Genomic DNA, 14,085 nt, shown 5'->3' with positions numbered 1-14,085 from the left:
CATGTAGTAAACAAAAAAGTGTTAAACAAATCAAAATATATTTCATATTTGAGATTGTTAAAATAGCCACCCTTTGCCTTGATGACAGCTTTGCACACTCTTGGCATTCTCTCAACCAGCTTTATGAGGTAGTCACCTGGAATGCATTTCAATTAACAGGCGAGCCTTCTTAAAAGTTCATTTGTTGTAGCAAATCAGTTGTGTTGTGATAAGGTAGGGATAAGGCAGAAGACAGCCCTATTTGGTAAAATACCAAATAAGCAAAGAGAAATGACAGTCCATCATTACTTTGAGCCATGAAGGTCAGTCAATACGGAACATTTCAAGAACTTTGAAAGTTTCTTCAAGTGCAGTCACAAAAACCATCAAGCGCTATGATAAAACTGGCTCTTATGAGGACCGCCACAGGAATGGGAGACCCAGAGTTACCTCTGCTGCAGAGGATATTTTCATTAGAGTTACCAGCTTCAGAAATTGCAGCCCAAATAAAAGCTTCACAGTGTTCAAATTTATTTGGTAGGCTAGTTGAGAACAAGTTCTGATTTAAAACTGCGACCTGGCCAAGATAAAGCATAGCAGTGTGAACAAACAACAACACAGAGTTACACATGGAGTATCATAATAGAATAACATAGTAGAAAAAACAAATCTATATACATTGTGTGCAAAAGGCATGAGGAGGTATTCAATAAATAGGTCATAGGAGTGAATAATTACAATTTAGCAGATTAACACTGGAGTGATAAATGACCAGATGAACATGTGCAGGTAGAGATACTGTTGTGCAAAAGAGCAGAAAAGTATATCAAATAAAAACAGTATGGGGATGAGGTAGGTAAATTGGGTGGGCTAAATACCGATGGAATATGTACAGCTGCAGTGATCGGTTAGCTACTCAGATAGCAGATGTTTGGTGAGGGAGATAAAAGTCTCCAACTTCAGCGATTTTTGCAATTCGTTCCAGTCACAGGCAGCAGAGAACTGGAAGGAAAGGCGGCCAAATGAGGTTTTGGCTTTAGGGATGATCAGTGAGATACACCTGCTGGTGCGTGTGCTACGGGTGGGTGTTGCCATCGTGACCAGTGAACTGAGATAAGGCGATGCTTTACCTAGCATAGACTTGTAGATGACCTGGAGCCAGTGGGTCTGGCGACGAATATGTAGCGAGGGCCAGCCGACTAGGGCATACATCTGTTGACCGGCCTACTAGCCCATTTCTAACCACCTGGAACTCCCAGAGTCATTTGAATACACTTCATGTAATTATAATGATTCACAGCTCCGTTAATGTCATCAGTATTTACTTTGTCAAAATCCTTAGAATTGAGTTTTTAATAAAAAATCTGATCCCTCCCACGGCAATCTGAAGCAGGGCAAAGTTAGTAATTTTATCAGAACCTCTCTGCCCCCTAGCGGTGATGTAGAATTATGACAACATCTAAGTTCCAATATTGAAGTTTATTTGATGTAGAAACATTGTCGGTACAGAGAGAACAGACATACAGTAAGTATGTGGAATTTGATAAATAGAAGACAATATTTTACATAGTCTACTCTAAATTAAATAGTTTATGAAAGAGATAAAAATATTGATGAAAACATCTTGCCCAACATGATATCAATATTCGCCATCAGCCACATAGCAAAACATCCACACACAGAAGAGATGGTTTCTCACCCATCGGTCTTTATAATGTCCTGATCAGATCCTACCCCTGTTGACCTTTGACCCCAGTGTATGTGACTCAAACCATAACAGAGGACAGAGTCATTACTTAGAACAGCACAGAGGACAGGCTTACGTCCCCTTCCACCTCCAGGATATCTATCTGCTGGAGCAGGAAGTGGCGGTGGTTGTAGCTGAACATCTGGACTCCATTCACCATCACCCTGTAGCACTTGGTGTCACACGTAATGGTCACCTGAATCAGAGAGCCCGACATGAGTGCTGAGTTCATCCAAGGAAAAGCACACAGTAGTATTGCAGCTAAAACACATTCAGAACTAATTTCAGCTCAAATTCTTGTCAATGCACAAAAACAAAACAAAAATGAAAATATAGCTAGCTTCCATAATACAGTCTACAATCAGGTATAATGGAGTTTATACCGTAAAAGGCTGGCCTCTGTAGAAGGGCATGCCCCCTTTCCTCTCCTCTGGACCCCACTGTTCCTTCAGGAGACTATTACGCACGACAGTGTTCTCATCAAACCTGGGGTTGAAGTGGAGCGCCACCTCCGAGTTGAAACGCAGGTTAACATAGAACCTGGAACCATAAAGACCATGATCATGGTCATAAGGCTTGGCCAGGAATATGTTAGATGACCAAATAAATGAACGCTCTGTGGTAGATACAGGAAAGGGTGTGCAAAGGTAAGCCTACAAAGAGTATCACCCTTACCCATGTCGGCCATTGATATGCTGAAGGAATGACATAGTACTGTATAGCTCTGTAATGTACTGTTTCTAGAGAGGGAGAACTTTGCTGGTGGTGAGTGTTACACAATCGTGAAAGAAAAATTATGCAAATCATTTGGAGGGTGAGACTAATCTAAAAAGGACTTACCATCTATCTGGATTGTCTGTAATGTACAGGTACACAATTCATAGTACCAATTCCGACCCATAGCAGGTGACAAACAAATTAATAATGCCAGATGTGTTTAAAATGAGTAATCGTTACTTACCTATCAGCGTTGTGGTTGACCACACCCTGGACGATGATGTTTCTGCCTGGGTAAAGTCCACCTACCATTATATTTTTATATGGCACAACCTGAGAACACAGGGTCCATAACAATCGGTTTACTCGATACGAAACTTTACTCGATCGATACTAAATCAATTAATGTAATTGTTCAGTCTGCACTTAGTCTGTAGGTTAAAGAAGGGGTACTTACGAAGGATGGCTGGGGGGTGTATGGAGGGGGTGTCTGTAAAATAAACCTTGTACATTACCATCTGAAGAATAGCACCTTTCAGTACATTCTCTAAACTATTTAATCTGGTCAGAGCTTCATTTTCATATCAGCTTTATTCCTTTAGATAGATCAATGATACGACTCCAATAAAGTTCCTGATGTTGGCCTCTACTCTACAAATTTTGAACTCTAAAAAGTTGATTCATTTGAATGCAATGCACCTGAAAAAATCCTGGGGCACAAAACGCAGCCGAGAAAGCCTACAAAACAAACAAACAGTTGTCAAACAAGTATCAAATTAAACAAGGAAACCATGAATACAAGGAAAGCATGATCAACCATCAAAGTTAAAATTGACTGAATGGAATGAAATCCAGCCATCTTATGACAACACCCACCACAAGGAAAAAAGCTAAATACACCAAATTAGCCTCCAACCCAGAATGCTATAATCTACCTGTGTGGCATTACACCATTGAGGAGGAGTTTTGGGACCTGATTTACTTTGATGAGACATGGCTTGGTTCCGTTGACCCTGTAAACAAAATGTCTCTCTTGAGTAATGGCCTATGCTACTGTTTTGTGAGGACACATATGTAGTAATGTGCTTAGTAGTAACAAGTGTTTCCATACAACTGCAGGCCTTATGTAAATCCAAATACTAAAACTCGTTAACACTTGTTTAACTAAGAAACCTGTTGATCAGTCTGTCTGGAGAATACTCACACTGTGTGGATGGACAGGATATCCTGGTTGGGGAGGAGGTGGCTGGAGAAAAGAAAACACATTTCATTTGTCTGTGTAGGATATGGACAAACCCTTGGTTTGTAAGTCTGAAAACAATTTATTTAATTGATTAAAGTAGGAACTGAGGGAAATACTTTTTTTGGACACTAAATATATGTCCAAAACATCCTTACAATCATTATACACTCCGACCATGACCATTGCAAGTTGCAACTTGTTTTGCAGACTGGGTAGCATTCCAAACAACTGACCATCTGTCCTTGTTCAAGACTGATCCTTTGGAATGCAAAGATGTACAGTATTCTCCAAAACGGAGGACCTTTCAGATACTCACTGTCACTGCAGGGTTGGAGAAGGCAATGGATTGGATCTCCACTCCCCCATCCACGAAGATGGTGTCCACTCTGGAGGACGACAGCCGGTGCAGGTACTCCATGAAGTGAGCACCATTCACAATCAGCTGGGATAAGACATGATTTAGGAGAGACAAGAAAATCAATGGCACATGGAGGAAAAATAAAATGAATAAGGGTTTGAATCTTTTTTTGCTCTAGAACAGAGATACAATGCAATTCAATGAGTCCACAGTAAAAAAAAATGTGTAGCCTAAGTATAAGTGATAAAAGTCTCCTGACCGAATATGAATCTCTGTTGACCAGGAACATGAGGGTAAAGTTGGCCCCCCGGGTCATGGGTGCTGGGTATTCACGCTCCTCTGGGCCCCACTTAGAGTGCTGCATGGTGTTGCAGACCACAACGTCTTTGGATTCATCATATCGGGGGTTGAAGTGGAGGGCTATATCGGGATTTCCTCTTGAGCCACATTGCAAATTCACATAAAACCTACAGAGAGAAAAAAGGGGGGCATATTTTAAAGTGATTAGGTTTAACAAGATCCCTTCTGTGCTGATAGTGAGTGACAAGACTGAGCTAAAGACGACATGGCTGTCCTACAGTGAAAAAGAGATGTACTACTAGGTAGGTCTACCTCTGGGATCCTGGCAGGACTCTCCCTGTCATAGTGATGGTCTTCCCCTCATGCAGAGCTCCCTGGATACAGCCAGTGAATGGCAATCTCTAGGACATGAAGCAAAAAACACTTGACCAGGCTGGGTAGCTAATGTCGTTCACCAGCTTGTAGTTAGGTCGTCTGCCTGATAAGGCGAGGGACTTTGCAATAGACTTAGTTGAAAACGTTAAACGTTAATGTAACAGTATAACTTTAGACAGTCCCCTCGCCCATACCCGGGACCCTCTGTACACATCAACAACAGTCACCCTCGAAGCATCGTTACCCATCGCTCCACAAAGCCGCGGCCCTTGCAGAACAAGGGGAAATACTACTTCAAGGTCTCAGAGCAAGTGACGTCACCGATTGAAACGCTTAAAAAAAAATTATACCTTTATTTTACTAGGCAAGTCAGTTAAGAACAAATTCTTATTTTCAATGACGGCTTATGAACAGTGGGTTAACTGCCTGTTTAGGGTTAGAACGCCAGATTTGTACCTCGTCAGGTCGGGGATTTGAACTTGCGACCTTTCGATTACTAGTCGAATGCTCTAACCACTAGGCTACCGCTAGACATTTCACATCCGTTACACTAACAATCAACACATCAAGCATTGTGTAACCGATAACATTCTAACGGTTAGTTTCCTTTCTCCTTACCTTCTTAAATTAATTATATCAATCACTTAAGGTTTTAGGTGTCAAAGGTGGATATGAAAATGACAGGAAATATCGACAGACCTATTCAATGTTTTTCAGTCCTGTTCTAGTCCACTAAACTCATCACTAACAGACCCAATTACAACTAATTTTAGTTGCAGCGGATGTGGTAGTGCGTGCTGGGCTAGAGGAAAATCTGTGGGTCCAGAATATAAAAATATTGTGGACATTACACCAAAAATAATCACCAAAATGACTCCTATAACTCAAACATAATGGGGGCTAAAAAAGACATGTAAATACTGTCAAATTAGATTTTTACCGGATTGAAGAAGGGTTGCTGACAAGCCATGCTCCAGTGTGTCTGTGCGACTGTTTGGTGAATCTAGAGAGTGTAGCACATCGAGGTCCGGCGGTTCTCTTCTGCCACATTCAAAACAACTGGTAACTCGGAAAAATACGAGGGGAAATCATGACGTCAGTGAACTTCAGGTCGGAAATTCGGAGCTCTAGAAAGAGGCACAAGTTCCCCAGTTGGAAATCCGAGTTGGTTGACTGTCCAAATCGATAATTCCAGGTCGGAGCTAGTATTTTTTCCGAGTTCCGATTTGTTTTGAACAAAATGATGTCGGAGATTTTCGAGTTCCCAGTTGTGTTGAACGCGGCATTCGTAAATTATTTAGTATTTTGTTTCCTCTTCCATTAGTTTCGTTTCTCAGATAATGACTCATGCGGTCATCGTTGTTATACGTATTTTCTGGTAGGGAGACTGAGTCGGATGCACTCTCATGCACAGATAGAGACGATAGCAACAAATCATTCCAAGCAAACAGTTTGAACCGCATTTATTCAATCTTCCATAATCAAAATGATACCAAATCGTTAATTTTATTTTCTTGCCTTATCAAAAATGACTTTGATATCACAGGTGAGGTCGCAGAGGATGCAGTAGCCTAACGAGTATGCTGTTTAGCGAATGTTAAATTGTTAAAGCAAGATGTGTTCACGGTCATGACTTACAAACAGCACACACACACAATTGAGCAAATTGAGGTTGAAGCAGCTTTGGCAGCGATTACAGCCTCGAGTCTTCTTGGGTGTGACGTTACAAGCTTGGCACACCTGTATTTGGAGAGTTTCTCCCATTCTTCTCTGCAGATCCTCTCAAGCTCTATCATGTTGAATGGGGAGCGTCGCTGCACAGTTATTTTCAGGTCTCTCCAGAGATGTTCGGTCTGGTTCTGGTACGGGCTCTGACCCGACCACTCAAGGACATTCAGAGACTTGTCCTGAAGCCACCCCTGTGTTGTCTTGACTGTGTGGTTAGGGTTGTTGTCCTGTTGGAAGGTGAACCTTCACCCCAGTCTGAGGTCCTGAGTGCTCTAGTGCAGGTTTTCATCAAAGATCTTTCTGTACTTTGCTCCGTTCATCTTTCCCTCGATCCTAACTAGTCTCCCAGTCCCAGTTGCTGAAAAACATCTCCACAGCATGATGCTGCCATCGTCATGCTTCACCGTAGGGATGGTACCAGGTTTCCTCCAGACGTGACGCTTGTCATTCAGGCCAAAATATTCAATCTTGGTTTCATCAGACCATAGAATCTTGTTTCTCGTGGTCTGAGAGTCCTTTGGATTCCTTTTGGCAAACTCCAAGTGGGCTGTCATGTGCCATTTACTGAGGAGTGGCTTCCGTCTGGCCACTCTACCATAAAGGCCTGATTGGTGGAGTGTTGCAGAAATGGCTGTCCTTCTGGAAGGTTCTCCCATCTCCACAAAGGAACTCTGGAGCTCTGTTAGAGTGCCCATGTCCCTTAATGTTGATGTGGTTGTTACTGACAAGAAACACATAGCTGAGCTATTTTAATCACCCCTTCATTAAGTCAGGATTCCTATTTGACTCAGCCATGCCTCCTTGCCCTTCCAACATTTCCTCATCTCCCACCCCTTCTAATGCGACTAGCCCCAACGCTCCTCCCTCTTTTTCCCTTGCCCGCTACAAAGTTTCTCCCTGCAGGCAGTCACTGAGTCCGAGGTGCTAAAGGAGCTCCTTAAACTTGACCCAAAAAACTTCTGGGTCAGATGGTTTAGACCCTTTCGTCTTTAAGGTTGCTGCCCCTATCATCTCCAAGCATATCTCTTGACATTGTTTTTACCTGTCTCTCCTCTCTCATCAAAAGTGATGGAAAAACCTGTCAATTATCAACTGACTGGCTTTCTTGATGTCTATAGTATTCTCTCTGGAATGCGATCTGGTTTCCGCTCAGGTTATGGACGTGTTACTGCAACCTTAAAGGTCCTCAATGATGTCACCATTGCCCTTGATGCTAAGCAATGTTGTGCTGCATTTTTATTGACTTGGCCAAAGCTTTTGATACAGTAGACCATTGCATTCTTGAGTATTGGTGTCTCTGACGGGTCTTTGGCCTGATTTGCTAACTACCTCTCTCAAAGAGTGCAGTGTATAAAGTCAGAACATCTGCTGTCTCAGCTGTCTCACCATGGTATACTGTCCCTCTCAGCACATATCAAAGCTGCAGGCTAAAGTTAAATCTAGACTTAGTCTCCTCTATTGTAATCGTTCCTCTTTCACCCCAGCTGCCAAACTAACCCTGATTCAGATGACCATCCTACCCATGCTCGATTGCGGAGACGTAATTTATAGATCGGCAGTTAAGGGTGCTCTCGAGCAGCTAAATGTTCTTTACCATACGGCCATCAGATTTGCCACCAATGCTCCTTATAGGACAGGGCTGCCCAACCCTCTTCCTGGAGATCTACTATCCTGTTGGTTTTCAGTCCAACCCTAATTTAACACACCGGATTCTACTAATTAGCTGCTCAACAATACCTTAATTAGCTGAATCAGAACAGCTAAATTAGGGTTGGAAAGAAAACCTACAGGACAGTAGATTTCCAGGAAGAGGTTTGGGCAGCCCTGTTATAGGACATACAGTGGTTTGCGAAAGTATTCACCCCCCTTGGCAATTTTCCTATTTTGTTGCCTTACAACCTGAAATTGATTGTTGATTTACACAACATGCCGACCACTTTGAAGATGCAACATTTTTTTTATTGTGAAACATACATGAAATAAGACAAAAAAAAACAGAAAACTTGAGCGTGCATAACTATTCACCCCCCCAAAGTCAATACTGTGTAGAGCCACCTTTTGCAGCAATTACAGATGCACGTCTCTTGGAGTATGTATAATGTATGTATGTATATAAGTATAAGCTTGGCACATCTAGCCACTGGGATTTATGCCCATTCTTCAAGGCAAAACTGCTCCAGCTCCTTCAAGTTGGATGGGTTCCGCTGGTGTACAGAAATCTTTAAGTCATAACATAGATTCTCTTTTTTTTTTTTGTGTGTGTGTGAATTTTTACCCCTTTTTCTCCCCAATTCCGTGGTATCCAATTGTTAGTAGCTACTATCTTGTCTCATCGCTACAACTCCCGTACGGGCTTGTACGAGACGAAGGTTGAAAGTCATGCGTCCTCCGATACACAACCCAACCAAGCCGCACTGCTTCTTAACAAAGCGCGCATCCAACCCGGGAAGCCAGCCACACCAATGTGTCGGAGGAAACACTGTGCACCTGGCAACCTTGGTTAGCACGTACTGCGCCCGGCCCGCCACAGGAGTTGCTGGTGTGCGATGAGACAAGGATATCCCTACCGGCCAAACCCTCCCTAACCCGGACGACGCTAGGCCAATTGTGCGTCGCCCCACGGACCTCTCGTGCATAACTAATCCCCCCCCCAAAAGTCAATACTCTGTAGAGCCACCTTTTGCAGCAATTACAGATGCACGTCTCTTGGAGTATGTCTCTATAAGCTTGGCACATCTAGCCACTGGGATTTTTGCCCATTCTTCAAGGCAAAACTGCTCCAGCGGTCATAACATAGATTCTCAATTGGATTGAGGTCTGGGCTTTGACTAAGCCATTCCAAGACATTTAAATGTTTCCACTTGAGTGTTGCTTTAGCAGTATGTTTAGAGTCATTGTCCTACTCGAAGGTGAACCGCCGTCCCAGTCTCAAATCTCTGGAAAAGGTTTCCCTCAAGGAATTCCTTGTATTTAGCGCCATCCATCATTCCTTAAATTCTGACCAGTTTCCCAGTCCCTGCCGATTAAAAACATCCCCACAGCATGATGCTGCCACCACCATGCTTCACTGTGGGGATAGAATTCTCGGGGTGTTGAGAGGTGTTGGGTTTGCGCCAGACATAGCGTTTTTATTGATGGTCAATTTTAGTCTCATCTGACCAGAGTACCTTCTTCCATATGTTTGAGAAGTCTCCCAGGCCTTTTGGCAAACACCAAACCTGTTTTCTTATTTTCTTTCTGTACACTCTTCTGTAAAGCCAGCTCTGTGGAGTGTACGGCTTAAAGTGGTCCTATGGACAGATAGTCCAATCTCCGCTGTGGAGTTTTACAGCTCCTTCAGGGTTATCTTTGGTCTCTTTGTTTCCTCTCTGATGAATGCCTTCCTTGCCTGGTCCGAGAGTTTTGGTGGGCGCCCCTCTCTTGGCAGGTTTGTTGTGGTGCAATATTCTTTCAATTTTTTAATCATGGATTTAATGGTGCTCCGTGGGATGTTCAAAGTTACTGATCTTTTTTTATAATCCAACCCTGATCTGTACTTCTTCACAACTTTGTCCCTGACCTGTTTGGAGAGCTCCTTGGTCTTCATGGTGCTGCTTGCTTGGTGTTGCCCCTTGCTTAGTGGTGTTGCAGACTCTGGGGCCTTTCAGAACAGGTGTATATACAGTTGAAGTCGGAAGTTAGCCAAATACATTCAAACTCAGTTTTTCACAATTCCTAACATTTAATCTTAGTACAAATTCCGTGTCTAAGGCCAGTTAGGATCACCACTTTATTTTTATAATGTGAAATGTCAGAATAATAGTAGATAGAAGGATTTATTTCTGCTTTTATTTCTTTCATCACATTCCCAGTGGGTCAGAAATGTACATACACTCAATTAGTATTGTTACGGTTTTCTTCCGTTGAAGGAGAGTCGGACCAAAATGCAGCGTGGTTAATTCGATACATGTTTAATGAAGACAAAACACGATCAATACAAAAACAACAAACGGAACGTGAAAACCGAAACAGTCCTATCTGGTGCAAACACAGAGACAGGAACAATCACTCACGAAACACTCAAAGAATATGGCTGCCTAAATATGGTTCCCAATCAGAGACAACGAGAATCACCTGCCTCTGATTGAGAACCGCCTCAGGCAACCATAGACTTTGCTAGAACACCCTACTAAGCCACAATCCCAAAACCTACGAAAAACCCCCATACATAAACACAACACAAAATAAACCCATGTCACACCCTGGCCTGACCAAATAAATATAGAAAACACAAAATACTAAGACCAGGGCGTGACAAGTATTTGGTAGCATTGCCTTTAAATTGTTTAACTTGAGTCAAATGTTTCAGCTAGCCTTCCACAAGCTTCCCACAACAAGTTGAGTGAATTTTGGCCTATTCCTCCTGACAGAGCTGGTGTCACCGAGTTAGGTTTGTAGGCCTCCTTGCTGGCACACGCTTTTTCAGTTCTGCCCACAAATCTTCTATAGAATTGAGGTCAGGGCTTTGTGATGGCCCCACCGATACCTTGACTTTGTTGTCCTTCAGCAATTTTGCCACAACTTTGGAAGTATGCTTGGGGTCATTGTCCATTTGGAAGACCCATTTGTGACCAAGCTTTAACTTCCTGACTGATGTCTTGAGATGTTTCTTCAATATATCCACATAATTGTCCTGCCTCATGATGCCATCTATTTTGTGAAGTGCACCAATCCCTCCTGCAGCAAAGCACCCTCACAACATGATGCTGCCACCCCCGTGCTTCACGGTTGGGATGGTGTTCTTGGGCTTGCAAGCCTCCCCCTTTTTCCTCCAAACATAACAATGGTCATTATGGCCAAACAGTTCAATTTTTGTTTCATCAGGCCAGAGGACATTTCTCCAAAAAATACGATCTTTGTCCCCATGTTCAGTTGCAAACCGTAGTCTGGCTTTTTTATGGCGGGTTTTGGAGCAGTGGCTTCTTCCTTGCTGAGCGGCCTTTCAGGTTATGATGATATAGGACTCGTTTTACTGTGGATATAGATACTTTTGTACCTGTTTCCTCCAGCATCTTCACAAGGTCCTTTGCTGTTGTTCTGGGATTGATTTTCACTTTTTTGCACCAAAGTACGTTCATCTCTAGGAGACAGAACGCGTCTCCTTCCTGAGCGGTATGACGGCCGCGTGGTCCCATAGTGTTTATACTTGCGTACTTTTGTTTGTACAGATGAACATGGTACCTTCAGGTGTTTGGAAATTGCTCCCAAGGATGAACCAAACTTGTCGATGTCTACAGGTCTTGGCTGATTTCTTTTGATTTTCCCATGATGTCAAGCAAAGAGGCACTGAGTTTGAAGGTAGGCCTTGAAATACATCCACAGGTACACCTGCAATTGACACAAATGATGTCAATTAGCCTATCAGAAGCTTCTAAAGCCATAACATAATTTTCCAAGCTGCAAAGGCACAGTCAACTTTGTGTGTGTAAACTTCTGACCCACTGGAATTGTGATGCAGTGAATTATAAGTGAAATAATCTGTCTGTAAACAATTGTTGAAAAAATGACTTGTGTCATGCACAAAGTTGATGTCCTAACCAACTTGCCAAAACTATAGTTTGTTAACAAGACATTTGTAGAGTGGTTGAAAAACAAGTTTTAATAACTCTATGTGACAGATGATTTCACTTCACCAATTTGGACTATTTTGTGTTTTTCCATTACATGAAGTCCAAATAAAAATCTATTTATATTACAGGTTGAAATGCAACAAAATAGGAAAAACGCCAAGGGAGATTAATACTTTCGCAAGGCACTGGATCACTGCACTCCTCATCTCTGTTTACCCATCGCAAGACCCACTGGTTGATGCTTATTTATAAAAACCCTCTTAGGCCTCACTTCCCCCTATCTGTGATATCTACTGGAGCCCTCATCCTCCACATACAACACCCGTCTAACATTCTGTTAATGGTCCCCAAAGCACACACCTCCCTGGGTCGCTAGTCTTTTCAGTTTGCTGCAGCTAGCGACCGGAACGGGCTGCAACAAACACTGAAACTGGACAGTTTAATCTCAGTCTTTTCATGCAAAGACTCAATCATGGAAACTCTTACTGTCAGTTGTGGCTGCATTGCATTATGTATGGTTGTCTCTACCTTCTTGCCCTTTGTGTTGTCTGTGCCCAATAATGTTAGTACCATGTTTTGTACTGCTGCCATGTGTTTCTGCCTTGCTATGTTGTTGTCTTGGGTCTCTCTTTATGTAGTGTTGTGTTGTCTCTCTTGTTGTGTTTTGTCATATTTTTAATCCCAGCCCCCGTCCCCGCAGGAGGCCTTTTGCCTTTTGGCAGGCCGTCATTGTAAATAAGAATTTGTTCTGAACTGATTTGCCTAGTTAAATAAAGGTTAAATAAAATAAAGACCATCGGGTTCTTGGTCACATCCCTGACCAAGGCCCTTCTCTCCTGTTTGCACCGTTTGGCTGGGCAACCAGCTCCAGGAATAGTCATGGTAGTTCCAAACTTGATCCATTTAAGAAAAATGGAGGCCACTGGGTTATTGGGGACCTTCAATGTTGCAGACATTTTTTGTAACCTTCCCCAGACCTGTGCCTCAACGCAATCCTATCTCAGCGCTCTACAGACAATTCCTTTCACCTCATGGCTTGGTTTTTGCTCTGACGTGCACTATCAACTGTGGGACCTTATATAGACAGGTGTGTGTCTTTCCAAATAATGTCCAATCAATTGAATTTACCACAGGTGGACTCCAATCAATTTGTAGAAACGTCTCTAGGATGATCAATGTAAACAGGATGCACTTGAGCTCAATTTCGGGTGTTATAGCAAAGGGTCTGAATACTTATGTAAATAAGGTCTTTCATTTTTTAAATATATTTTTTAATAAATTAGCCAAAATTAAAAACATCTTGCTTTAACAATTTAACAGTTGCTAAACATCACCCCATTAGGCTAGGGCTGCCTCACTATATCCGTGATACCAAAGTATTATTTGATAAAGCATGAAAATGAAATAAACGATTTGTTATAATTATGGAAGATCGAGTAAGTGTAATTCAAACTGTTTGCTTGGAATGATTTGTAGCTATGGTCTATATCTGTGCGTGAGTGCATCCGACTCAGTTTCCAGAAAACACGCAATATCATAAAGTGTTGTGATTCCGCGCATACAAATTAATTTAATGTGTGTTATTTAATGTGCGTGTGCGTTAACTTAACGAGTGACCGCGCTAACTTAGCTCCTGAACCTGCTTACTTTACACTCGTAGCATTAAAAAGATTGCATTTTTAACATGTGCTTTCTGACCGAAATGACGTTCCATACAGTTTTGCAAGTGTTGGCTAACTTGAACGTAGTAATTGAAACGGTGACGCTCAGATAAGATGGCAACTGACACATTTTATGCCAAGTATACCTGCATTGCCCAGCGGCCTTTGCCGATTGGTGATTGCAATTCACTTCCCATTGAAATGGTTTCGTTCCATTGTAACCGTTCCTTCGTGAGAATTGATAGGTGACTGGATATATTACTTTCACATAAGTTACCCTAGGACCAGAGGTATTTAAGGAATTTAAATTGGAAAAGGATTGCATCTAGTCTGAAGGCCACCACATGGGCATACCTGGCTTCATTTAC

General features: G+C 42.4%; 1 protein-coding gene across 1 annotated transcript; it reads right to left on the bottom strand.

Annotated features, from left to right (window-relative positions):
• Positions 1–1,443: 1,443 nt before the first annotated feature.
• On the bottom strand, positions 1,444–6,018 carry LOC112250275 (galectin-9-like). The gene is made up of 11 exons (XM_024420289.2): positions 5,660–6,018; positions 4,657–4,745; positions 4,304–4,511; positions 4,003–4,128; positions 3,648–3,689; positions 3,379–3,456; positions 3,143–3,181; positions 2,901–2,933; positions 2,688–2,776; positions 2,110–2,266; positions 1,444–1,922 (listed from the first exon to the last, which is right to left on the bottom strand). The coding sequence occupies exons 1-11, from the start codon at positions 5,687–5,689 to the stop codon at positions 1,776–1,778; spliced, it is 1,038 nt and encodes a 345-aa protein (XP_024276057.1). The 5' UTR covers positions 5,690–6,018; the 3' UTR covers positions 1,444–1,775.
• Between the last annotated feature and the right edge of the window lie 8,067 nt (positions 6,019–14,085).

The sequence above is a fragment of the Oncorhynchus tshawytscha genome, linkage group LG30, assembly GCF_018296145.1.
Source record: "Oncorhynchus tshawytscha isolate Ot180627B linkage group LG30, Otsh_v2.0, whole genome shotgun sequence".
Lineage (NCBI taxonomy): Eukaryota > Metazoa > Chordata > Actinopteri > Salmoniformes > Salmonidae > Oncorhynchus > Oncorhynchus tshawytscha.
The sequence above is the reverse complement of the archived record's forward strand: the minus strand, read 5'-3'. Positions and strand labels throughout refer to the sequence as shown.